Source organism: Streptopelia decaocto (assembly GCF_964273445.1).
Source record: "Streptopelia decaocto genome assembly, chromosome: 1".
Lineage (NCBI taxonomy): Eukaryota > Metazoa > Chordata > Aves > Columbiformes > Columbidae > Streptopelia > Streptopelia decaocto.
The window spans coordinates 185,432,273-185,459,918 of record NC_138663.1 but is presented as its reverse complement, the minus strand read 5'-3'; the positions used below and the strand labels follow the sequence as shown (position 1 = coordinate 185,459,918).

The 27,646-nt window shown below is 37.5% G+C and overlaps 1 protein-coding gene across 1 annotated transcript in view; it reads right to left on the bottom strand.

The window, feature by feature from the left end:
* Nucleotides 1-1,335: 1,335 nt before the first annotated feature.
* TRPC4 (transient receptor potential cation channel subfamily C member 4) overlaps nucleotides 1,336-27,646 on the bottom strand; it is a gene marked incomplete at its 3' end in the record, with an annotated part of 148,817 nt that continues 122,506 nt past the window's right edge. The window contains exons 5-11 of the mRNA XM_082061234.1: nucleotides 23,895-24,034; nucleotides 17,326-17,639; nucleotides 14,953-15,148; nucleotides 13,150-13,344; nucleotides 5,123-5,164; nucleotides 3,252-3,341; nucleotides 1,336-2,052 (exon numbers count right to left, since the gene is read on the bottom strand). Of these exons, the coding sequence (XP_081917360.1) occupies nucleotides 1,336-2,052; nucleotides 3,252-3,341; nucleotides 5,123-5,164; nucleotides 13,150-13,344; nucleotides 14,953-15,148; nucleotides 17,326-17,639; nucleotides 23,895-24,034 (1,694 nt within the window). The remainder of the gene's footprint in view (nucleotides 2,053-3,251; nucleotides 3,342-5,122; nucleotides 5,165-13,149; nucleotides 13,345-14,952; nucleotides 15,149-17,325; nucleotides 17,640-23,894; nucleotides 24,035-27,646) is intronic.

Here is a 27,646-nt window from a genome sequence, read left to right as displayed (position 1 = left end):
GAACTACAAAATCTACCATGACAGGGCTAGGGAAGTTAAGAATGAAATGACCACACTGGTGTGGTATATTCATGTGTTTCCAAGGGAGAAGGATGGTGCTGAGAGTTTGAGGGTGGTCATTCTTAAGTCAATTATAAAATTAATTTTTAATAATGTAGGACACCAGTCACCGATCAAAAAGAAACAGACGGTTTAATTTTAAAAATACTGCTTTTGACTAAGACAATAAATCACTCATCAGTAATGAAAAATACTATTAGGTTTTCTTTATACATTTAAATGTCTAAGTATTTTTATAAAACCTCCAGTCAGGTTCCCCCAAACTCTGAAATTATCAAAGAAACTCTCTATAAGGCTTGCCTTTAAAAACTTCTCAACAAATTGCCATATATTTCCAAGTACTCAGGGATCATTGAATGTTTGCTTATTCCTGAAGTATCTTTCTCTCAGCAAATACGAGTGTCTCATGAAGGCAAAAGCTAACAAGCAGTTGAATATTAAAGTGCATAGGTTGTCCACGTTTAGAAAAATAAATGGTTGAAGAAGCAGTAGCTGTTGTGATTATGGATTTCTGGGAAGTAATCCATCATCACTTTTTAGCAAGCCACAGATGTTTCTTTTACTATAAAAAAGAACATTTTTTACAGTCTTCAAATCCTACAAATGCATTTCTAACAATGGTATCAGGACAGTGATAAGCCTCTTGCTGGGAGGAAGAAGCTGTAATTAAATAATCAAGTAGACTGATCTTTCATAATTTATAGGTATTCATATTCCTTCAATAAATAAAAGAATATACTTTATCTTTTGATTCTGTATAGCTTTTGAAACAACTCAAGTTTCTATCAATTTAAATAAATGATTCTAATAGCTTGACATGAATTATGCTGAGAGGAGCTGCTTATGAGTATTATGGTGCCTAGAATCTTTTAAGAATCTACAAAGTTAAATAAAGGCTTCCAAGTCTCTTAAGCTACTTTTTATTTGCATAGAAAAATATTTATCATAGGAGTCAACTATCATATGAGAGAAATTGCATTTGTTGTAATTGAAAAAGATAGCTAAAAAGTTTCTGTGGGTTATTGCAACAGTACAAGAATACAAGATGCTTCCATTTATTAAAAAATGTAAAACAAATCGTGAAAGCTAAAGCAGGCTACAAAACAGAAGGTCCCCATATTATCTTTCTCTTGACTATGTTACAAGATCATGTGCCACAGTTGAGTACTATAAAGTGTAATTCTGCATTTGCTAATATAATTCTTAAAACACTCCCCCCCCCCCCGAAAGCACTATGCAAAATATATATATTTGTAAATGCTTCTTCTGTAAGCATCACAACCTTGTTATCACGTAATCACCCTGATCAATTGTTTGCTGGTTCCCATCACAGTCAATGCAAATGTCCAACTCCTTGTCCAGCTGATCCTGCGGTGTGGCTGGTTCTGAGTTCTGTAACTCTATTTTCTCAGTTTCTGAAGCACAAATACTCCCCTCTTCCTGTGAATCCAAAGAGCTGCTGTTAGTTTGTGATTCAGCTAAAATGCATTTTTCATCAGGACTTTGGATATTCAATTCACAGTCCATGCTCAGTTCTCCCTCTTCCAGTTCAGCAGTTTTCTCACATTGCTCCTCTGCCTGTTGACGGGAAACTTCTTCAGAAACTGTGTATATTTTATTTGTACTCTGCTCCACAGAGTTTGTTTTTGATCGTCTGTGAAATAACCCAAAATTTTTTATGTCTGTTACAAAATTCACACGCTTTTGTTTCTCCTTTGTGGACTCTGACACCATCATTGCTGAGCCATTGCTTACATTATGTGCTTCAGAGGCAATAGTGGCTGATCTTGGGTGAATCATTGTTGTTATGTCAAAAAGGCTGAAGGTGTTCTTCTTTCCTTTCTTGTTTCCTTCACTCTCACTATTTTCTTCATTTTCTGACAGAGAGGCAGTGTCTTTGTTATTCTTTGCAGTCTGCAAATTAGACAGCTTGCTTCCTTTTAATAAACCCAGGACTTCAAAACGAAAGCTGGAAATATCTTGTTTTAACTCCTAAAAATTAGGAAGAAAGATTAAATATCAAAGAATGGAAGCTAATTTGACTTTTTCTCTTGGAATTAAAAAAAAAAAAAAAAAAAAAAAAAAAGCTTATGCTAGGGTTTTCTAGGGATCAGTAATAAATTTCACCATCTGGATAATACCTGGCATCTTCAAGGTGGTTTTCAGACTCAGTCTATTGGATCTTTCAGGTGAGACAGAAAACTGATCAACAATTTTATCAAGAGGAAACTTCAAAGGAAATGTGCCTTAACCCAGACTACTCATGGATATCACCGACAGTGGTGGAGGAAGGAACTTGGACAACCTGAAGACTTACAGCCAATCTGCTAGACAGTGTTATCCCATCACAACAACAGCATTTTGATCAGCTGTTAACACCATCCCCTATGCACACACACATGGGGACACATGCATGCATGCACAGGTAGGACTTGGTGCATTTCCATGAAGTGTTTGCCAGCTGGCAGCTAACTCAAAACTAATCACTGCAGGCTGCTTTCTGCCAGTGCAACCTCTGTCTCTTAAAGGGCTGTCTCAGGACACAGCACCTTGCCTTCAGGAAGTCCCTATTTCTCTTCATTTTCTCTAAAGGGGTAATGAAGCTTAGGCTCTGGCTGTATCTTCTGCATGGCTAAGCTGAGGCAGATGAATATAATTTCAAACATCTGGAGTTAAGGTGACAATTTTAACAAAAATTATGCAAGAAATACACAGTGATGGATGTAAGTGTTGTGATTTATATGGACCTATTCACCTTGTCTGTGTCAAAGGATTTTAATACTTGAATACTTATTTAAGTTTGCCATCTTTTAAGTCATATAAAAGGTGTCCTGTTTACAAATAAATGCACAACAGCTCTCTGTAGCAGAAAATCTCTCTTTCTTAAGGCGCTGAAACTATTTGCATATTGCTTTGTGTGTTATTACACACACTTAGCCCCACTTAGGTGTCTGTTTACATGAGTATATTTCAAATTAGCTGATAAAACTGATTATTGCTTCAGCTAAAGAAAGGAGGAGACTTGCTGGAGCCCATGTATAATACAATGCTATCTGTGTGTGGTCCATCAGGATGCAGACACTGTGCTACAAAGCAAGATATATGCCACCAGAATAACTGGGTTGTTTGAGGAATATGCTTCACAGTCTTATCTTACTATAACATCTACAAACATTTGAATTACCACATACCTTAAAATTTTCTTCTGTCAGTCCTTCCTCAGTTTTGGCATCCCTTATCATTGCTGCAACATATCTCTTAACCAGATTTCTCATAACTTCCTAAAAATATAAAATATCGTGTTAGGTTTCTTGGTATTAGTTACTAAACCTACGCTTACTGGGAATGCTTTGAATTTTTTGTGCTTTAGAAACATGACAAAAAAGTATAAACCTTCGATCTGGTTCAAAATTTGTTCTGCTTTTCAGTGGAAGTGCTGATATTAACTATCCTGAGAGTGGCTGTATTGGTTTTCACCAAAGGTACATCTCATGCCAGTAATGTGCAGTCTGACAGTGAGAAATTGCTGATGCTTCACAAGGAGTGTAAGTCTAGAGCAGCTGTATAATGTTATTTTGCAGCTATACACTCCTAAGCCTCCTGTGATGTGAGATTCAGAGACTTTCTGAATCAGAAATGATAGCTCTAGTTTTAATGGGCTGTGACAGGTGTGTGTTTTGAATGCATGTAAACTTTCAGCATCCACAAATCCTCTGCCAGTGAATACCATAGTATAGCTGGAATAAGATTCCATTTGGGGATTTGCTTATTTTTAACCTGCTCTCTGATAGTTTCCATTGTTGTCTTCTACTTCTAAGAATCCTAAAATTACTTAGGTTGGAAGAGACGTCTGCCTGGAGGCTCTCTGATCCACCTAAGAGCCATGTCCATTAAAGTGCTGAATATCTCCAAGGGTGAATATGCAGCAGCCTCTCCGAGCAACTTTTTCCAGTTCTTTACTACCCTGACTGTGATGATGATTTTCCTTACAGAATTTCCCTTCCAGCATCTTGCGTCCATTGACTCCTGTTCTTTTTCTGTGCACCTCCAAGAAAATCTAGCTTCATCTTCTCTCTAGCCACCCACTATGTTAATGAAGACAGCAATTAGATCCCCCTTAACCTACTGTAGGCTGAAATCTGAGCTTCTCCTTTTATGTCAGCCCTCTAACCATCTTGGTGGCCCTTTCCTGGATTCCTTCCAGTTTGTTAACATCTCTCTTCTAGTGGGGGGCCCAAAACAGGACACACTGTTCCAGGCACAGCCTTACACGTGGGCCAGACAATAATCACTTCCCTCAAAGTACAGCCTACAGCCTTATTAATGCAGTATAGTTGGTATCTGGTATTCAGTTTGAGGATACATGGTAAACAACTGCTCAGTGTTCACCTTCTCCATGATTTTATAGATCCCAGTTGTACTTCCCTCTTTTTCAGGTTGGAAAAGTCCTAGATTACCTAATCATTACCCACATGGAATCCATTGATTACCAAACTTAGAAGTGTATAGCCCACATCTTGTTTAACTTGCAGCCCTTTTAACACAACAAAAATTGAAAATCAATCTTGAAATTATTCCTTGTGCTACGATAATCTCAAAAAAATCAGAGGCTGAAGCAGGAAGGATGGAGAAGAACAGATTACAGAGTATCTACGCAGAGAGTTTATTAAGGGACAGGAAGTTGTCTATGTGGCACCAGAGCTGGAGAGATGGAGAGCAGGTTCTGATGGAACATGTCAGTGAGCTGCACATGTGATCCTGACAAATCACAGCAGGGAGGTGGGGTTGTGTGTTTGCTTTTTCTAAGGCAATCCATGTTATAGTGAGCAAAATACTGGTTAGAATGTTATTGCTCTAGGAAATATTTTCTACTTCTCAAATGCTGTTGTTTGAACACCAAAAACCAATTGCTTGTTTGCTGAGGATGAAATAAGTATGCATATTGTGTGTTGTTTGGTTATTTTGTTGTTGTTGTTGTTGTTTTGTTTTGTTTCCCCTTCCTCATGAAGACCTTTTCAAGGCATAGAACGTAATTGCCCCAAAATCAAACATGAGCCTGTACCTGGTATTGATGATGTCTTCTCAGATTGTCAGCTGCACGCCTCTGAAAAAAAGAAAAGAACAAAAAGCCATGAATCCCTATCTGGTAGCAAAATACTTACAGCATAGGAAAACAACAGGTCTGTGCAGTATGTGGTATCGAGAAAGATGAGAGAGATGATTCAAAGTCTGTTGAAAAATGGCATTGTTGGAGCAAAGCCTGTCATTAGCTTTACAGAAGAGGCAATGTTTTCAGTGGGAAGGTAAAGTAGAATTTTTACATTTTCATCAAAGTGCTGCTATTCCAGCACTGGTATGGATGCAGTGGGGCAGCCAGGTCTCTGCTCGCAGAACCCTTAAGTTACGGATCTGAGACAGAAGGGGAACAATGTGATCGTGTCACTTGCACAGACTGAAGGATAATTTACTGTATTGGGAAATGCTTGACTTAAACATGATGTTAACAAAACACTTGCTATGGCTCCTGATGTCTCATTTAAGTTAGAGCTAATTAAAACCTGCACTATAAAACTGTATTAAAGAGAAAATTTCAGTCTTAGTTCCCTGATAGAAACACTTGATCACAAAGACAGAAACTTAGCCTGCAATGCAGAGTTTGGTGGTGATAAAGAGAGAGGGTAAGAGGGATAGTAACTCTGGAGAGGAACAGCAAAAAGAAGTATGACAGGGTGAATGCATGGTAGAGGCTTCAAGAAAGTGTTGGATTAGATTACACCACCATAACTAAGGGCTATCCAGAAAAAGAGGGGGGAGGAAAAGCCCTGAATTACTTAGTCCTTGAATTACTATTGTCCTCAATAGCATACTGAGTCACATTTCCCTATTCTCTACCTTAATTATCCCAGACTATGGAAAGACTTATAATTTTATCTTGGGTTCTTATATCTGCTGCTGGTGAGAAAATAAGGTGTCGGTCCACTGATTGTATTTCTACAAAACAGAACACTTAGAGCATCTTAAAATAGGATAAAAGGACATCCAAGGGACTTGTTAAAATTGACCTCAGTTTCATAATGAGACAGCCTCAGTAAGGTATTTTGTCATCTTCTTTTACTTGAAACTGATTGGCAATTTATGCTTAACAATTTCCCTGCACTCAGAATGGGTTTACATTTCTTGTTTGTAATTAATTTGAGGGATGCAGTAGCTCTGTGCTTGGGCTTGGCAAAAATAATGGAGGAAAATCGTTATTTCCTAATTGCTCTAAACTGAGACTGTGTGGTAGGGCTTTATACACATCTTTTCTTCAGTATTTTTCCAGATGGTGTTTGTGCATTGATGCGTCATCCAAAGATGGGAATTCGTTGTGTTTAAGGGTGAGAGGGGGGTGACCCTGCCCACCACCAGGGAGCGGGGGGTAAGGCAGCCCTGGGAAGGCCAGTGCCCTCCTACCATTTGTCTTTAGGCACGTTCAATTTTCTTCTTTTTCTCAGTTGACCACACGATGGAGATGTTTCATTCCTGCCGAGAGAGCACTAAGGGAGTCGGTGTCTAAGAGAGCTCTCAGCAACAAATCTGAGTTACAGGCAAGAACACTGTAAGGTGTAGCTAAAAAGCACTTCAGGTAAAGCTAATAACTCCTATAATTAAAACAAATTCTGCCCCTTGTCTTGCAGACTACTTTCTTCAGTTGCTATCCTCTCTGCTTTATTTTACAGTGAAATGTGAAAGAAATACATAGGTTTAATTCTGTACCCGTAACAAGAAATAGCTAAATCAAGTTTATCCTTTTTTTTTAGCAACCAATTCTGAAACTTCCAGAAACAGAGGCTGTGGCTTTTCCACTCAATGCTACGTCAAAAAGTGCAATTTAGGATGACTATCTAAACACATTCTTTTTGTGTAGTAATGTGTCCAGAACAGTTCTACTGCACTTGACAATCATTTTCAAGCCATAGTGCTGAGAAGCTAAAGTAAATGCATTTAATGGTGTGTTTTCATGCACAGACACATACATGCTGCACAGGGAATTATGCATACAAATAATCTAGCGAAGTTATTACTGCCACCATCAAGCCATAGAATCATTTTGGTTGGAAAAGACCTTTAAGATCATTGAGTTCAACCCTTAACCTAACACTGCCAAGTCCACCACTAAACCATGTCCCTAAGCACAGCATCTACAGGTCTTTTGAACACGTCCAGGAATGGTGATTCAACCACTTCCTTGGGCAGCCTGTTCCACTGCTTGATAATCCTTTCAGTGAAGTTTTCAGTTCTCTGTCTCCTGTTTAACTGTTCAGATTGAGTTTCCAGTTCATTATTTCCTCCTGATTCCTACTGAAAGCAAAATAAATCTTTGCTTAAATATATATGAAAATCAAGCTATTCACTACAAATACAATGGCATTAATATTAATATTATTCTTATTTATTATTTATCAGTCAGCCTGCTTTTCTATACATGGTCATAGGCTAACTTGTAGTTGTTTAAAGTTTGTTTCAAGTAACTGGCTGGCAAAGGAATAAAAGTTAAATCTGACAAAAAATAGCAACAGAAGAAACACTCTTCTGATGACCATATTGTATGAGATAATGAAATTGAAGGGGATACTTTTATCACTTTTGGGGGGGAGGAACTAATATCCTTGAGGAAGCTTTAGCAGTACTTTTACTAGTAGTGATACATTTTTGGTCTTTCTGCTTATGCCAGTCCTAGTAATTTGCATTGTTTGGAAGAGAAATCTCTTTAGCAGTCAAAAATTTGATAATGTTAAATTACTTCTGTGAATTGTTTTGTCAAAATGATATCTTTCATGAAGTGGGAATGCAAACTTGCTTGGTGATAAAGCTCCAGAAAACGTAAAGATTGTAATGAGATATATTCCTCATCTTGAATAGAAGCTTCCCATAAGGAGGGTAAGAACTTCTCTGTGTTGACAAACAGGTTTCGGCATGAGATGGTCCTTGGCTATATAAACACTTCAGATTACTGATTTCCATTCTAGATGGAAGGTGTTATTTCTTTGTTCAACTTTCAATAATAGACATTAGAGAGAAAATACAAAATACTTATATTGACTTAGGAGCTGCATAATTTTCCACTTGGAGAACAAAGACTAGGAGAAAGTGAAAGGAGATTTTCTCTGGCAAATTATAATAACTAACATGTACATTACTTGGAAAAATGGCATAAAAATCTAGATAGCTAGAAAATAGGTAACTTTATATAAACACTTCAGGTAGAAACAAACAAACAAACAAACAAAACCACCTGAAAATAGCCTTGATAATCCTTTCCATTTTCTCCTCTGAAATACTTAAAATTATAGGTAAACCACTTTTTGGCAACTGACCAGACATAAATTTGAGGAAAATAGTCCAGTTTATTCCAGTTTCTTTTCTTACTTCTATTTTGAAATAGCAGTGGATTTCAGATGGCCAACAGGAGTATCTTTGGGATACCCCAAGGCCTTCCGCAGTCAGGGAAACTTCAGCCTAATCAATAGAGTTACGTTACTAATCTGGCTTTTGCTAAGGTGAGCTGACAAAGTTAACAGAACTCATATATATATAAAGAGCAGCACATACTGTTATTTCAGAGGTTTAGGTGTAGGAGACACTTTGTTATAATAGCTAAAGAGAATGCTTGCATATCTGGGATATGTCAAAATGACAGAAAAAAAAAAAAACTGTGCTGAAATCTGAAAGGTAGATCTCTGTCTGATTAATAGCAGAGCTGAAGTACTAGTAAATCAGATGTAAGCATCCTGGCCTTCCTTCAGCTGTAGCTGTGGCTAGAGAAGCTGCCATCAGTGTGGCTGGTCACTGTGTTGCTTTGGAGAAAAATTCTGTCCCTTGAAATAGCTCCCTGTGCCTCCACCACCCACTGTTTCAGCTGTCCCAGTACAACAAAGGATGGCAGAACTACAGGACTGACATCCAAGGAGAAGCCAGTTAATCAGCTCTCTTCAGAGGCATCTCACTTCCCTGCAGACCTTGTTCATTCCCATGATAGCTTTGTTACAAGCAGCACTGTAGATGATCCTCCCAAGAAACTATGCCATACTTATTTCTACTGACATTTCTCTTCTTCATATCACCCAGATAAATCCTTCCACTAGCATGTCTGCTGACATTGAACCCTTTCTTTATGATTTCTGCCTGCATATAAAGAACTTTCAGTTGTGCACGTATATATATTTTTACAGTGGACTGTTGATGACACATTTAATACAACCTGGATTCATTCCTAGCTCATGATTCCTGGCTTTTTGGTACTAAGGTTTCTTATGCAGATATCAAGTCTGATCCTTGAAAAATGCTGGCTTTAACAAGCCAGCTGCATTCTGTTTTGTATCCTCTAGCACTGACTCAGCCTTTGGATGCACACTATTGCTTTTTCTAGTGGAAAATACCATAGTACGTCACTGCTGATTAGAGCTTCCTAATGGGAAAGTTAGCATTTAGAGGTTTTGGAACAAAATGCTTTGAAATCTGAGTTCTGCCTTATAGACAACATGGCATCCATATATCCATATAGTCAATATATGGAAATAAGCCTGAAAAATGAATATATAATGTTTTTTCCCCAGTACTGCTCACAGGGAAGGAATAAGAGTTCATAATGCAGGACCCAATGAAAACAAGGCAGTCCTGACAAAGCTTATCTTGTAGCTCTGAGGTCAGAGTTATTACAGGGGAGATTCCAGTGAGCTGGAGTCAGAGAGCTGTCAGCTGAGATCCCCAAACAAAAGGCAGAGAAAACTCCTCTTCATTTCCCTTCAGTTGTAAAGTCATAGAGGTTCTAAATTTAATTTGTGATGCAGTTTGTTGGAACAACTGAAAAAGTTCTGAGAACCCAAGGATGAGCTGTGGGTGATGGGAATAAGCTTTCCAAAACCAGAAAGCAGCACATTACCCCAGGACAAACTGTGAGATCACCATGGTGTGCCCCTTCATTCTCTGATGACTTAACCTCTTGGGGAAAAGCCAGCTAGCAGCATCTGGTTTACATCTACCTAAACTGTCTGTAGACCTGACCAGTGGAGTGAATAGTAGTTCTCACACTCTGATGAGTACAGGCAGACTTTCCTGATGTGGAAATCCGAGCACATAGGCATACCCACATCTTATCCCTTTTTGGAGCTTGGGCGCATAACTGGGCCTAGAAATTGCAAAATGTTCCAAATTCAGATAGCCCAAATTTGGCTTCTGTTATAGCTGAAGCAACTTTGTAGTTTTATGATGTGCCCAGATGTTCTGACTGAATCTGCATCATCAGTCACAGCCACTCACTTTTTCAGGCAGCTGGAAGTCTTGTTGCCATGATAAAACCAGCTTGGCTGGTGAGCCCTCTGCTCCAGAGGGGTTCCAGCTATACTTGAAGCTAAATACTAAAAACTTTCTATATCTTTCCCTCGCCTATGTGCTCCACTACAAAACAGTTCAGTAATTAGTGGTTCACATTCCAGTCATAGAGAAGCTAGGTTCAGCTCCTTCTGTTCTCTCAAGAGAGCACCTTTCCCCCACTAGAGTCTTAATGATTTTAAGATGTAAATCTCTCCTGTCACAGCTGTTCTTCTTAGAGTAAATAATTAGATATCCACCAGAGAATAAAAGTGAACCTGGATCCCCCAAAGCCCAAGCTATTTGCTTTACTTAGCACCTGCTCCTTCTTTCTCCAAACAGAAATTTCATCCTGAAGCTGAAAAGCCTTTCCCAACAAAAGCTTTTTTTGAAACTGGTATATACTAATGAAAAAGTTTGGTTTAAGGATTTTTTTTTATTTTTAAAAAAGAAAATTCTATTTGTAAAAATTCCCAACAATCTCTGTGTATAGACTCTCTGCCTTTTGACCCTTTGCTGCACCAGTTTTCCAAAACCCAAGCTGCTAATTTCTAGAAGTTAGTATTTATGTACCCCAGCAGGAGGTAGCTGCAGGAACCAGGGGGTAATATTCCTGAACTCCCTTCCTCACCCTGCCATTCAGCATGGGGCTGAGAGCATGTTGTCTCTTTTGTTATTATTCCACAGACCCAGGAATGAGTTTACTCCAAGAGCTGCAGTTGGAAAAGGAAACAAAGGAAAAAACAAAACAAAACAAAACATGTTGGGTGGAAAGTCTGACAGAAAATGTTGTCCTGAAGGTTTTGCTGGGATGTATAAGGGTAATCTGGATCTGTCCGAGTCAAACAGTGATATTGTGTTAACCAACCTTACATCCTCAGCTGTTACACACTGGCATCACTCCATTGATTTTAATATCACTCTATCAGTTTACACTATCTAATCATTCCTACCAAATGTTTAACAAATGCCTAGAAGCATTGCCCACTCTCTCCCCCCCCATTTTCCCTTCAGTTGGTCTCTGCATCAACTTCTTTTCCTTGCTGGGTTACACAGTGATGTTTTATTCTTGAAGTTCTTCACCATTCATGCTCAGTTCCTGTCTTTTTATTTCTATCTCAACCACTGTTTCTCTGTCTTCACTGCTTTTCCAATACTAATTTTTTCAATGTTTCTTTCTTGCAGTCTATTACTGATTTGTTTCAATGCCATCCTCGTGCTTATGAGCTTCCTTTTCTGGCTGTTCCTTTCCTTAGTTACAAGTATGACAGCCAAGTGAAGCATATTTCCAACAAGATCAGGATATTGCAATAAGCCTGATTAGAAGCTTTCCACAAAGAGGACAAAATCAGCTAAGGAATTGTGAATTAGTTTTATATGTAACTCTTCCTCTTTATCATATATCTGTACATCCCTGTTAACTTGTTCCTCTGAGTATATCTGGCAATTAAACTGAATGACTGATATGACTGCAAAATTTGTAAAAAAAAACCCCTATCTTTATTACTCACTTCTTAACAAACTGGGAGGAAATAGAAAAAAAAGGTTGATAGAGTAATGGTCCAGCAAATAATTGTCTTATATCCCCTGGCTTCTTTGAAATGAATGGATGTTTCTCTATCAGGGTCAACAGCATGAGGACTATAGCCCTTTCTCCTTCCCCTTACCCACACGTGACACTCTCATACTGTCACTTAATGCTTTGCTATCCGAGTTCCTAATGTACTTGAAAATATTTCTATTCACCAAATACCTATGGTATAGGGAAAGTGCCATTATCCACATTTGCCTAAAATAGTTTTCTTCATGTTGGAGTTGGCTAAATGCAGTCTAGTTACTGACGTACTGACTTGCTCGCTATGGGAAATGCAAAAAACATAACTAGAAGGATTTAGTTGTTGGTGGGTTAGGTTGCCACCTGGATATTTCCTCTGACAATATAGAAAAACTGTGCTGCTGACTGAGGTATCTCAACTGAATAGAGCTAGGAGGGACAAATTCAAACTTGCCTTACCCACTGCAGCTACCAGAGAAAGTCTGTGGCTGAGATATTACACATGTACCTGCTGAATCCAGGTGCAGGACTATTCTCACTCCCCTTGTGTGTCTTTTCCCCTATTTTTTTCTCTAGCAATTTCACTGCTAATCATCACTATTAGAATAGGGTACCAATCTGATTCTGAAATAATTTTGCCTGTAAATCCAAGTAAGCAATTCCAAGTAAATGCTGTTATATGTAAAAATATTTTCTTTAATGGGAGCAGCTTTTGTTAAGAATGCTTTTATGGTAAACCCATTTAATTGCATGTAAAGAGCAAGAGAGCGACAGAGAGTCAGATAATATCTCATGACAAATATTTCATACACGAGTCTGTGGTTCACGATATGTCAATGATACTTGAACCGGAGCACTTGATCTAGAGATCATCAAGCAGACCTCTGGGACTGGTAGACAAGTACACAGATTTGATCTCTCATATTTGTATTGCTTTTAATCTTTCTTGCGTTATCTGTAGATGAGGCACAATCATGGTTCATATTGTCATTGCTCAGGAATACAATGATGCTTTCTCTTCAGTCACATACATTTACATTAATGCAAAAAATAAACATGCTCTGGTAGAATTATTGTCTATCTCATATGGATATTATTTGAAAGTTTGTATGCTCTGTAAGGCTGAGAAAGACTCATCTATATAGCAAAGAGGAGGACTGCAGACAGAGTATAACAGGACTTACCCCTATTGTTCCAAAACTTTCAGGCTTTCTTCTAATTTTTGTCTTGCAAAGATGTCTCCATAACCATCTGATCAGATACCAGAGAGACTTTGGGCTTGGTATGACATTGAAAGGCGTGGGCAGAGTTCCTCCTTCTTCAAAGTAACTCATCCAGAGTTTTGTTCGAGCAAACTTCCACTCAATGTCTGCATGATCCTGCACACAAGAAACACAACACCAGCACAGATGTTGCTGTAATTATGGAGCTGAAACAAACCTCTACAAAAATCTGAAAGCCTAAAACTGGAACAACTCTGAAATACTAATGAATTTTCTTGTTTAAAATACTGGCATTTTCTTTTGACAGAAGGTCTTTAATACAAAACAAAGCTAAGCTGCTTTACTTCAGAAGAGAGATGTTAGATATGTATAGTATATATCCACTTTCAACCTTTCTTTCCTTGCTACAGGCTTTTAAATAATTAAAAGTCTCTCAAACAACAAAGGATAATTACAAGCAGAAAAATGCTACATTTCTGGAAAAAGATGTTTTGTTATAATAGCAGCTCATCATTATACCACATAGATCACTCTAATTACTCTGCTGTGTAGCAGCTTCACAAGGCTGTAAGTCTCACGTACTCTCTTAGTAATTGCCAGCCACAGAATTTCACAAATAGGTTATCTAACAAATTGTGAGGCTACTTAGAACAGTTAAGTATTTTTTTTTCATCTTACTTCAGAATTATATATTTGGAATAGGTTGTTGATTTAAAATTATTTTTATTTGAAATTTCATTATTCTTTTGGATTCTATATAATATTGAAAAATATTGAAAAGTTTGAAAAAAAGAAAACCAAACAAACTAAAATCCATGAAAAGTTTGCTAAATCATAGCAGCCGAACAAGAAGTTTAAATCACTGTTGTTAGAGGCGGACAACATAGTAGCCAAGAACATAAACTACAGGTCTAGCCTTAGCCTTTAATATTAAGCCAGATATACAGTAATCAAACCACTGATTTAGAAGGTGTAGTAGTAAATTTTTCTACCTGCAGTCTGAATTGTGATGAATGCTAGTATATAGTGTACCAGATTTTGCCAGCTAGCATTATATAAACACATGTAGTCAATATTTCTTTTGTGGAAAAACTTCTAATTTCCAGATTGGAAAAAAAAAGCACATTTTAAAATCTTAAGACTGAGAAGCTTTCTTTTATTTGTTTGCTTTTTGCATGATCGTATTTGAAATATCATGACGAATCAGTGTTTATTTTCATTAATCTCCTTAACAGACAGCTGGGAAATAAAAATAAGCCAATAGCTCTGGTAAGGATAAATTGCTGAATGAGGACACCGCTGAGTAAGAAGTCATGACCTTTAGTTTGAACTGCCAGTGTGTCCAAAATTGTCTTTGAAACATGGGTATCCATTTTCTATTAACTATATATTGACAATATATAAAAATCCAAATAAAAAAGACTTTTAAAGGTTAATAAATATAATGTATTGAAAATAAAGTAGGGACAGACAATATTTGGCAGAGTCCCTTGCCACTTGCCAGAAGCTTCAGGAGACCCTTCTCAACCCATGAGCTTCTGCAGCAGGGGCCACCATTTAGAGTTGTGGGGAAATTCCCCTGTGGCCAATCCAGCTGGGGTCTGGTTTCTGTGTCCTTCCAGAACAGTGCAAAAGAATTAGAACAGATCAGAGAATTAGTCCCAATATTCTGTCTGTAAAAAAGATTTACTGTCAGAAAAATGGGATGTAGGAACAGACAGCAGCTATTTATTATAAATGATCTAAGGGTAAGGAACAACTTACAGCAATAAGCTGGTAAGAATTATTCATCATGGCTATTAGCATGTTGAGTAGAACAACCAGAGAGATTACATTATAGGTACCAAACATGGTGGCTCCAACAAATTCGGTAAATTCATGCCTTGCTTTCACATTGGTCACATAGAGATTGATGAGTCCAAATATAGACCAGAATAATGACTGCAGTGTTTCAAATAATCTGAAAAACAAAACCCGAAATAAATAAATGCAGTTTTTCCTCAAACACACAAAAGTCCTTGACTTGACTGAGACAAACGATACTTAACACACTATAGGCAACACATACAGAATATCTTTCTAGGGAAACAATGACAATGTTTCAAATCTGAATATGTAGATATAAATTACTGAATCTATTAATAAGCTTGTGAGTAAAAGGCTGATTTTGTTCAAACTTCTGAGGGATAAATAAAGTTTTAGATACCTTATTTTGAACACCTGCCTTTGAAGTATTTTGATCTTTGCCTTGACCATAGATGGTAGTAACTCAAATGATCATGTTACACCAAGATGTTAAAACAATTATGGTATCCTCACACCTACTTAATGTTGTCAGCTTATGCAATTTCTAGTTTGCGTTGGGAGCCACTGAGATAAAAGGAGTTGTATAATGAGAAGAACATTATTATCTTTAGCATATGTTTTGTCTTCCAAAGAACAGAGACATTAAAAATACAAAAATGGAGCTCTGAAATGAAACTTGTGTTTTTATAAATAAATTATATTATATGATATTCCATTATAGAAGCTTGGGACAACAGCTAGGAAGCTAAATAACAATAACTAACTTTAAAAAAAAATCCTCTGCAACTAGGTAGCTTGACATAATTTCACTTTTGTACAATGTTCAGCTACACTATAGGTCAGAAGCATGGGCCCTGGTTAGCCCAGTTGCTTCCAAAAAGTTTGGAGCTAAATTTTCTGCTTCTCTGGTCCCATATCTTGAGATTAACTGGAGTGAGTTTTCCTCATGGCCTCTCTCTTGTTCCTTTACCCTGATGCCAAATGCGGGTTACCCTGACTCAATGGGATGTGTGGGCCACCAGCACTGTCCCCACTGCACTCAGAGCAGGAAGGCTGCTGAACTACAGGGACTTGTACCACCCTGGGTGGCCCTGCACTCTGTCCAAAATTAAGCAAAAATTAACCCTCTGGCGCCTTTCCCACCATGGGGTATAATCTGTGAAACATAACTTTGTCATGCAATCCAGTACAGTGTCATCCTGCAGAGGTACCTGAGAGGGCAGTATGCTTTTACTGATTAAAACTATCGGTCCTGAATCTCTGCTTTTGTAAAACAGTGTGTATTAGCAGTAAGGTATGGCTCTGGAGTGTCTTGTCTGATCACAAAACAACCAACCACTATTCTCCCCTACTCACAGTGGCAGAAAAGGCTCATAAGGCATAGCAGTTTGCCTTGACACCATCTTCTGGCACTAGTATGAGTAGTCCCCACTACCTCCTAGAGGAATAATATTGCTTCCCTCAATGCTCAGCTCTGGAAAACTTCTCTGTGCTTTTCTGTTCAGATCACACAAAGTTTAGATGTTATCAACATGCAAAATAAACATGTTGCATTTCAGCCAAGTTTTTTGATTGAAATTCTATAAAAGATGTTATTTTAATAAAATAATTTAGTTTGAGAAGGAAGCCATTGGTAATAAATGTATATTTAAAACAGCCTAGATATGATTCATAGAAGGTAATAGGGAACAGGTATTCATAGCACTTGTTTGATTCAGATTGGAAGTTGAAAGACGAGATAGAGAATTATTATTTATTTGGTAGTTTTGGTACTATAGATTACAGAACAGAGTACAGTAAAATTGATTTTTAAGTGAAAGAAAAATATAGTTTTAAACAAAAATTAGAATACTGTATTTGACTGTGTAGAGTAGACACAGGGTCAATAAAAGCCTAGACTGAATGTTTTTTCCTGCGTCAAATTATCAGATTTACAAGGAATCTTCATGCTTTAGAACACCAAACTTATTTAATGCCCATAGATACATAAGAAGTGCAGAGCAACAGCTGCCTCGATAAGCAAGCTCTGATCTTGTGATCTTTTTTTTCCTTAATTCTAAATGTGTACTTTCTAATCTCAGGTTATCTCTCCCTCCTCTTTATTTTATCTTTTGAGATATCTTGAATTGCACAGATTTCACTGTGGTATGGGATGAGCATTATTACAGACTGATGTAATGTTAATATTTGTTTTATTAGGGTAACTCCTGATGTGTCTGTCAGGACACCACTGTCATACCAATGGAAAGCAGCCTCTTTCCTGTAAACAACATCTAAGTGATTAAAATATAAGGGACAGAGAGGGAGGATAGAAACAGATCATCCACTTACGTTGAAAATGCATTATTCTGCTTTTCACATCTTATTCCTTTGCAATTGCCGGGTTCATTTGTCTCGTAGTAGAAGTACAGCTGGTTCAATCCATTTGCAAAAGCTAACAGTACAAGGCAGTATATGAAAAGAAACTTCAAAATGTCCAGCAACATTCTTCCTAGAGATATCTGTAGAGGTCCCAGGTGAGAATTTGCAGTGAATAATGAGATCAAGCGAAGGGAGCTAAAGATGTTTGCAATTGCAAACAGAGCCTCAGCCACCAGGGTTGGATGCCACATGTCCCAGCTCTCCCGTGGAACTAACCCACTATACTGAAAACAAGCAGAAGAGAAGAAATTATTCCTCTATTTTTATGCATAAACAAGTATGCCAGCTTCTTTGTAAGTTGTTCAATTAATTTGCAGATAGCACAATAAAACTAAACATCTTTTGGAAAGCAGTATGTCTTCAGGAGAGTTTTTTATTTTAGAAAAAAAAAAAAAGAGCTGTACCCATGTACTTGTCCTTCATTTTTATGTGCAGGATGGTCTATGCTTTCTAGCTTTTTGCCTGTGTTTTGGTTTTGGTTATAATTTTCACAGTGGCAAAATAAGTCTTATAATTCTGACTGAGAATAAAAGAAGCAGTTTTTGAATACATGGGGTTTTTTTAGAATTACAGAAACTATCAGCTGTAAAATTGGGTAAATTAGTTCTTCGGAGTTCTTCAGAGAACAGTGCAGACACAAAATGATGGATAGAAACCTGCAAGAACTTTGGCAAGTTGGAACAAAACATTTAATCAAGGAATAAGTATATAGCTTAATCACAAACACTGGACCAATGATGAAAAAGCTGTTTATTAATGAACTGTGGCAAACTGCTTGTGTGTCTCATTATCAAAGAGTCTGACCCCTGGAATTCCAACTCTTTACTGTTCATACTCCACCAAAAAATTTCTTGAAGATGAAAGATGCTATTTTCAACTAGGCTTAAGTACTGTGGCAAACTCATTATTATTTGGTCTCATTAATCTGTTTTACAGAACATATCAGAGCAGAGAATCTGTGCTATGAAGCATTCTAAAACCATGGAATAATATAATATGAAGCAGATTTCAAAGAGGGACTATGGTACGGTCTGTATTTACATGCTCTAGGCCACTCAGATGCATCCTGCAGACCTACTGAGCACGACCTCAGTAGTAAGTGGACTCTTCCATGTCATTGGGGCCACATGAAACAATATAGCCAGGCATCACAACATTTCCACATCAAACTCACCCTCCTAAGAAGGTGACTGCTCTCAAGGTGGTTCAAGACCACCCGAGAAAGATAAACATATATAAGTCTATGAGACCTGACAAGATCCATCCCAGAGTCCAGAGGTAACTGGCTGCTGTATTATAGTTCCCAAGGTACTCTCCATGATATTTGAGGAGTCATGGCAGTCAAGTGAAGTCCCTGGGGACTATAAAAAGGGAAACATCGCACTCATTTTTAAAAAGGGTAGAATGGAGGACCCTGGGAAACACCAAACTGTCAACCTCACCTCTGTGCCTGGGAAGATCATGGAACAGATCGTCCTAGAAGCTATACTAAGGCACATGGAGGGCAGGAAAATCATTCAAGACAGTCAGCATGGCTTCAGCAAGGTCCTGCCTGACCAACCAAGTGGTCTTCTATGATGGAGTAACTACATCAGTGGACAAAGAAGGGCTATGGATGTCACCTCTCTGGACTTCTGTAAAGCCTTTGACACAGACCTCCACAACATCCTTCTCTTTAAATTGGAGAAAGAACAGTGCATTAGATGTTCACATTAGCGAAAGTACACAATGTGTGTTGGGGCAATAAGGTAAAATATATTAATGAAAAATTTTAAAGAAGATATTTGAAACTAGGAAGATATGGAGTTTTTGGTAGAGAATCAAAAGCATCCAACTGCAGACATATTTTAGTTGAAGGCAAGTAGTGGCAGATTCCAAGGAATTTAAACAAGCCAGGGGGAAGGAGGAAATCTAAGGAAATACTCGTCTGAGAAAAACATGGAACTACAGAACACTAAATAAGGATGGCATTTAGTACAGTAAGAGAGAAAGGACCAACTTAAACCAATGAGGTGTGAACAGCCACATCTGTGCTCCCTGTCACCTTGTTTCACAGTCAGCAAAGAAAAATGAGCATTTCTGAAGTAGTAGGACAGCAGATATTGCTCTTTAATTTCCTTTGTTTCTCTTCACTAATTATTGGGGCAGGGCAGGGGCTAGCTTATAGTCTGAAAAGATCTATCCAATATCACCTTTTCCAGAAGATATGAGGTTAAGGAGAAAGATGAAAAGAAAGGACTTTATGTATGATGTTCTGGATTGAGACACAAAACCGGTCTGTTAAAACAGAAAGAAAAGATCAAATGGCCTCTTGTAAAAGGGAAACCAAAGGCACAACTGTGGCACAACTTTAAGCTTAACTGCCTCCACCTTTCTCAGGCTTCAGTGCTTCCTGCATGTGTGGGTATGATGCAAAAGGTCTCATGGTTGTGGGCAGAGAGTGAGGGCTGTATTCCAGTTTTGAAGAGATGCGACTTAAAAGACTGAAAATACTTGGTGAGAAAGGTGAAGGCCTCAGAAGAAACTTTGGAAATGACATGTGAAATATACTAGCCAAAATAAGACAGCAAATAATATAAAGAAAAACATGAGAGCTCTGACAACAGAACTCACTAGAGGATGCTGAAGAGAAATCTAGAAATATCAAAGAAGAGCCAGGAGAACAAAGCAGCTCATATGTGAAAGGGTAAAGAAAGCAGAGGAGCAAAAAGACTAGGCATATTAAAACCAGAAACAGTGAAAATATGAAAAAAGAAAAACTGTATTTTAGCACCAAACAGCCCAAAACATTCAGAATTGAACTGTTTGTTCTCTCACTCATGCCTGTTGATGTTCTTCTATTCCATATAGAATAAATAAATGGTTATTGTTCTAAGGAACGGAAAATGGGAAGAGGGAATATAACAATGCTGAGCTTGTTGTAAATCATGACGTTGATACCTTGCAGTCTTTCTTTTATTATTTTGTGACCCTGCTGAACTTCTGTCCCCAGTTCAAATGCAAATACAACCTTTCGACATTTAACAAAGCCAACCATGATTTATCATGATTCAATAATACCTATCATTGGCTTGTTTGTTGAAAGAAATGTACATGGCACATCAATTAAAATTAAGAAGAGCAGAAAACAAATTGAGTGGGATATAAATAGTGGAGTTTCAAAGCAAATATATGATGGTTGTGTGATATCAGCTAGGGAATACACCATAATAATTCTTGATACTTACTCAAAAGAATTCAAATGCAGATCTACTACCAGAATCATTTGTGAGAAAAAAGCTGAGCAATCACTGTTTTCCCATGAAAATAAAAGTCATGAACTGTAGGTCTCATGAAATCACCAAGAGAGATCAAATAGACTTGGAGAACAGGCTATCTGAATGTTTAATGGGCTGTTGGACCTTGGTCAAATGTGAGCCCTTGCTTCTGATAACAAGAAGAAAGGTTAAATAATACCCATCTCAGGAAAAGAACTTTAAGTCATTTTCTGAAAGGTCACATGTGAATGTGAACTCTTCCTATTTTAAAATGTATGTCCCAATCTTTGCATTCATTATGCTGAATTTCAGAGCAGCAGTAGGAAGAGGGTGGGGCATGGTCTGACAAAGAGCTTTAAAACATTAATTACACTGAGGAACCTCCTTCAGGGAGGAAGGGGGTTAAAACTATGTAAATGGACATTTGGTTCGTGAATATGGGGAAACATCGATCAAAACCACCTTCCAATGCAAACACATAATAATAAGAAGAAGTTAGCTTCTGTAGAACCGGTGGCACAAGAGAAATATAAACTTATTTACTACTGAACAGAGTACATCAGACACAATGATCATCAAGCCAGATAAATAATGTATTTTTAGTAACTTTTCAGAGTTCTTGCCTTGAATAGGAACCTGTTTCCCTACTAGCTTTTCATGTCTGTGGCTGAGACACATAATCAGCAATAGGAAATTGATGTGATCTCTCGCAGAACTGGAAACAAGAAGCACCAGGTCCATTGCTCAGGTTTAACACACTTTTAAGATAAAGCAAACATGATCTGCACATAACTGGGCATTACACCTAACTTTATGCATCAGTACAAAATAAATTATCTCCCAAAAAAGTGAATTTTTTTTTAGAGCACAGCCATTTCTATTTATATTTATAACCCTCTATCAAAACAGATGGGTTGCTTAAAATCAATCATCTTGTACTCTCATAGGACATGTGACAATGTACTATTTATAATCACATTATTTAGTGGGGAGAGAACATTTTCAGTGGATATACTGGATAATTTTAAAAGATCTCTCATGTTGATACACAATCAAAGACAAAAAGTATAGACCTTTGAAAAATATGAGATGTACTCATTTTATTTGAAGACTGGCAATGGAACAGATAACTGAGGTATTTTAGCAGTCATCTCATCCTGAAATTACACTCTTTGGTGTATTTTACTCTATCCCATCAGCTGCTGTAAATAATATACATCTGCTTAACTACCATGTCAGTCAAAGAGCCTCAAATGGGCAATAAACGCTATGTTTTTCTCTAGGAACACCTGTCACAGATGGGAGTAGTATTAGTTAAAGCTGGCTTGAGTTGATTCATGGAAGGTAGAATGCACCTAGGAAATAAGTTTATCTATTTGATTCCATAAATACAGAAAAGCTGTATTTTAGAAAAACGTGTCTTGCAAGGTTTAGGAAATGAAAATAAAAGTTTTACATCAAAACGTACTGGTTACATTTGGCATCCTTTTAATCTCACCTGTTGTAGGCATTTGAAAAATATGGCTGGGTATTAAATTACATTTGTATTACTCTGCTCATTACATCATGACGTGTTTCAATTGTCTACCACAACTGAGGGCCTTTTAAGAAACAAAAAGTTATTTGAATGCACCATTGCATGTGCAGTTAAAAAATAATAGCCACAGAACCAAAGATATTGCTTTATGCACTGTGTTGAGTATGGCTGGCATGCAAGCACTAATTTGGAGATTAATGGATGCACATTATCCTAGATACTGTAACCCTGGAATCTGATTACTGTAAAGCAGAAGCAATGAAAGAATTATAATGTCTTCCAATTAATATTATTCTAAAGAGAATAACTGGCCATCTGTAATGCATTTTCAATGAACTTCTTGCTTTGTTACACAGGACAGTAAAATTACTTATTTTCCAGTCACTTCATGATAAGGCATCATTGTATGTAAAAAGACATTTCATGGCCTTTAAATGACAACTTTCCTCACACTTCTGAGCATCTTGCTCTTTCAGGCAACAGCTCCAAATTTCTTTGAGTGAGAAAACTTCCAAAGGATAGCAGCCAGAGAGCCAGAAAACCTTTTGTCACAGGGGGAGGCTGGTGTGTGAACAGATCCCAGGTCTTTGCTCATCCCTACCCTGATCGACTGACCCTTGTGAACAGACACAAGATGATATAAATTAGAAGTTTCTGTGTTCCTCTGTGCTTATGGAAGGGCTCCATCAGGAATAGCTGTCGTTTGAGGATAGGGAGCTGTAACCGGCTACTCGACATCCCTCTCCTTTTCCCAGCCAAAAAGGATCTTGGCAGAGGAGGGAATATCTTTCCATGAATACAGGGTGGCTGGTGGCATGGAACATGAAACAGCGGAAATATAAAGTTGATCACAGTGGCCAGTAGAAAGAGGTTTGTTATTTTTACTTGGATGTTATAAGAGCTCCATAACAGATGCTAAGAAATGCTTTCATTTCCTTTCAGATGTGGTTTCCTTGATTTTGAGACCATTTTTTGACTAAAATATTTCATTTTCTGAGGAATTTTTATCATATTATGGATTTGTGTTGAATACATACAAAATGTAACATGTTCCATGGCTTTGGAAAGAAGGGCTGTTTTGCTGGAAGATACTTCAAAGAACAGGAATATAAAACTATTCATAAAAGTCCATGAAAAGGATGAGAAAATGAACATACCCAGCTTCAAGTGATCATTTTATGTCCTTCAGCTTTACTTCTTCATGTTGCATTTATCATACATTTTCAAAACAAAATCTTGCTCTACATCTTTTTATTTTTTCCCTAATTTTGAGTAAATATTTTTCTTGTAGTGTTCTCTGAAAGTTTTGCATGGTGCATAAAATTATCTTAGGTACAATAGTTTCTTACTGAAAAATAGGCAAAGACTAACATAAAACATAATTTTGTGCAAATATTATTATATATTAGCAATGATTTTCATCTTCCAAGAAAATTACAGTATGACTGTTCATGATCAAATACCAAAAGATTACCTGGACCAAGAAGAAGAAAGTATAAATTGCAATGTTTTGTTTACTCTTAACCTGGTCTAGCTTCTCGTTATAGCTGCAGAAGATACAATGAGCATATCATACATCTCTTGCATCCCTGTGTCTCAAAACCTCCAAATAAAGAAAAACAAGTTTGAAGAAGCCCAATTTATTTTATCTTAATTAGTTTGTTGATTTTTTTAAAAAAGTTTACCTTTGAAAATGCAACAATTTTCAAAGAGATTGTTGCTAAGTACAAGGAGTTCATTACAAAATCCATGAGGTTCCACCAATCATGAATGTAGTCCTGTAGTCCACCATCCCACATCTGTTTAATTTCACCCCAGATAAAACCTGTAAATAGAACATAATTCATTAAAAATGAATATTAAATAAAAAGGCTGTCACTATTCTAGACATTTATCTCACAATGGACTGATTCTCCTTACATTAATTATAAAATGAAGGTGGATAAGTAAGTGCTCTAAATTACACATCTAGTTAGGTGAAATTATATCTTTCCATTAATGTTTCTGGAATTAATTTGTCAGGCAAAACCAGAAAAAAATCATCTGCTTGTACAAGGACAACTTCTTTGGCTTGCTTTAATCTCTTTTCCTATAGTCTCCTAATAATTATAAAAAGTGTCTTAAAACCAGTCACAACTGCCAACTCTGTCCTTGGTATCTGCTGCAATATAATTCAAACTGGAAAATTTATGACTGCAGAAGTCAATCCAACACATTAATTTATTTCAGTTGGAACCCACACAATATGGAAGAGGATTTCTAATGCTGTTGTCAATCCCGAAGTAAAGTCTCCCTTTTCCACAGGAAGGAGTAGTGTTTCCAGCAGAATATTTCTTGATGATTCCTTCCTTTGGGACATAGAATCATAGAATCATTTTGGTTGTAAGAGACCCTTAAGATCATAAAGTCCAACCATAACCTAACACTGACACTAAACCATGTCCCTAAGCACCTCATTTAAACATCCTTTAAACACGTCCAGGGATGGTGATGCCACCACTTCCCTGGGCAGACTGTTCCAATGCCTGACAACCCTTTCCATGAATAAATGTTTCCCAGTATCCAATCTGAACCTTCCCTGGTGCAACTTGAGGCCATTTCCTCTTGTCCTGTCACATGAAGGAATAGAAACTGTTTTCAGGTGTGCAGAACACACATTGCACTGTACATGAAGTGATACAGAAATATTCAATCCCAGTGAGAAATTGTGCAAGTTGTCCAAGATGAACTTGATTTAACAGCTCCAGAGACAACTGTGTGGAGACTCTTAATGCCATAAACTTTAAAACCTCCACATTATTGTATAATATGGTATGATAAAACAACATGGAACATTAGGTTCATATTTCATGTTATTATCTACAGAGTATTTTGATAACAAGAACAATAGAGATTTTAATTTTTCACAGTTAATTATTTTCTTAAAGGAATTTCTTACTGTTTTGCTCATTAAAGTGACAAAATTCATGACAAAAGAGGACAGTCTCTCACATTTACATGCTGAGATATAGCTAATTCAACATAGTTTTTCTCCACCTGCTTATGATGTTTTGCTTTAGAAAATGTTGAACAGATTTCATGTGAGCACATATAGAGTCCTGCCTCAGTCTAGTTTGGGTTTAGTTCACCTTTAACCTTAATATTCTGTTTCAATGATCTAGCTGACTGCGTGGAAAACTCGTGTCTTCTCTCAAACATGATGCCAGTTCATAGTGGTTTGGCTTGAGTCTTTCTGTCTCCTGATTGCTTCAAAGGGAGAGTTTCCTTTCCTATCATCTCCCCTCAAACCTCAGCTGCATGTTCCCATTTTGTTTCTTTGTGTCATCATCTGTAATCATAAATCTTGCGAGTATCTGAATAATCTGATTAGTTCAGCAACTTTTATTTTCAGAGGGTTCATTTTCAGCCACACTACCATCAGTATTTCAACATTCTGCAGAGCTGGGGAAACATATTCTCAGAAAAGCCCATGGTGGAAACATGTAGACATGAAAGTGGGACATGCCTGTTTTAGTGACTACAACAGCCTAGACAGGCTGATTTCAACTCTAACTTCAGGATACCAGATAAAACTAATACACAAAATATAGCACTGTTAGGAAGCTAATATTTATTTTCTAGCTGCAATCAATTGTTGTGAGTCACAGTGAGAAAACTGTTGAATATTAATTCATGGCATGTATCAATGTCCACTAACAGCATCCACTGCTGCTGTTAACTGCCCAAGTGCCATCACAAAGGGAACATCCCTTCACAGGGCTAGTAGGCAGGCTCCTAAATGCCTGTCCATTTTGGCCTGTGAAATGACATAACCACTCTTCAAAGAGCTGGGCACCCCGGACACACAGAATGAAGCTGATGACAGCAGGTCTGGCTCCCCCTTCCCTCCACAGTCCCCTTGAACCTCCAACACACAGTCCATGTACTTGCAAATATCTCTGCTTGCTCTTCCACTGCCCTCTAGGCATAATGTTACGCATCATCAGGTCATAAAAGCAGCTGTTTTGAGGGCAACAATATACCCCTCACATTTCATACACTGCTTTGAATCACCCCTGCTCCAACTGCAGAACATAAAAATAACCACTGTGCCACAGAAGCCTGAGAATACCTGGCTCCAGGCTCAGAGGAGACCTGGAGCCAAAGGCTGTGTAATACAGGTATGGCCCCTAAGCCTCAGTGTTAGAGAACAGTTCCTTGATCTTTTTTAATTTAATAATACAGACATCACCCCAGGATCTTGACATTGGAAAGACTGCTATGGCACAGAAAGCAGACACTTGCATTGATAGAAAATCCCCTGATAAAAAGGCTTTTCCAAACCAATACACATGTTAATAGAATTCAATAAACTCTTCCGTAATGCATCACACCTATGCATTCTCTTTAAAATATGCTTTAAAAACGGAGCAGAAATAGGTTGGGACATTAACAAAACGAATGCTTAAGCAAGAGACTGTAGACTCATTAATGTCTTCTGCTGAGATATTCTGTGATTCATAACCAGCCAAAGACATGAACTGACACAAATGCAACAAGGCTGTTCTCCATAAGACTGTTGCTCAGCATCTTATGCTTTGATAGCATTTCCTAAAATATAATAGAATTATGTACAGTTTGAAAAAGAAACACTGACTAATGCTGCTGCATTTTATTTCTTTAATGAGTGAAAAGCCAGACTGTTCTTCCAAACACTTCCTGGGCTTCAGAAAATAAAATGTAATTGTAAAGTTGACATTAACAGAGAAATACTGACCTACTATAAATAGAGGAAGAGAGTATACAGCTATTGCAAATTTGATCATTATGAATTAGAAATACAAATAATCCAAACTACCTATAATGCTGAAGTCATTCAGCAGCTGAAGGTTCTGAGATTACTTTGACATTGTAATGGTGGTAGTTCTAAATTTATGTCTTCATTCAAGACAACTTTTATGTTCATCCTGATGCAGGGCTTGTTCTTTTTAAGCAAATGGTTATGAAAGACTGGACATCCTACATTTTTATTGGTTGTACTGGAAATGTGATAGTTTAGTCTTTCTTGCCAGCCAAAGCATTGAAGTGCAAAGTCCGTATATAAGTACAGTTACTGAGATCTTACGAGACTCCAGAGAAATTGAAGCTAGGCTGACTGATGGATGCTGTGCTGTTGAAAGACACAACGATGCATGCACAGTAGAGCCTTCCAGATATGTCTTTTTGAAGGAAAATCTTTGAAGGGTCAAAATCCTAAGGCTGAATGCCAAAATCTACAACTCCAGAGCAATCTCACCATGAAAGCTGAGATTAGTCTTTGGGGGTATCAGGTCTCTAAGGCTAGGTATCCTAGGGGTCCTCAATTAGAGTAATGAATGCTGGAAGAACTGGGATCTCTGGAGTTCTGTAAATACCCCCAAGTGTGCCTGAAGAGTTATCCTAGAAAAGCACACTCTGA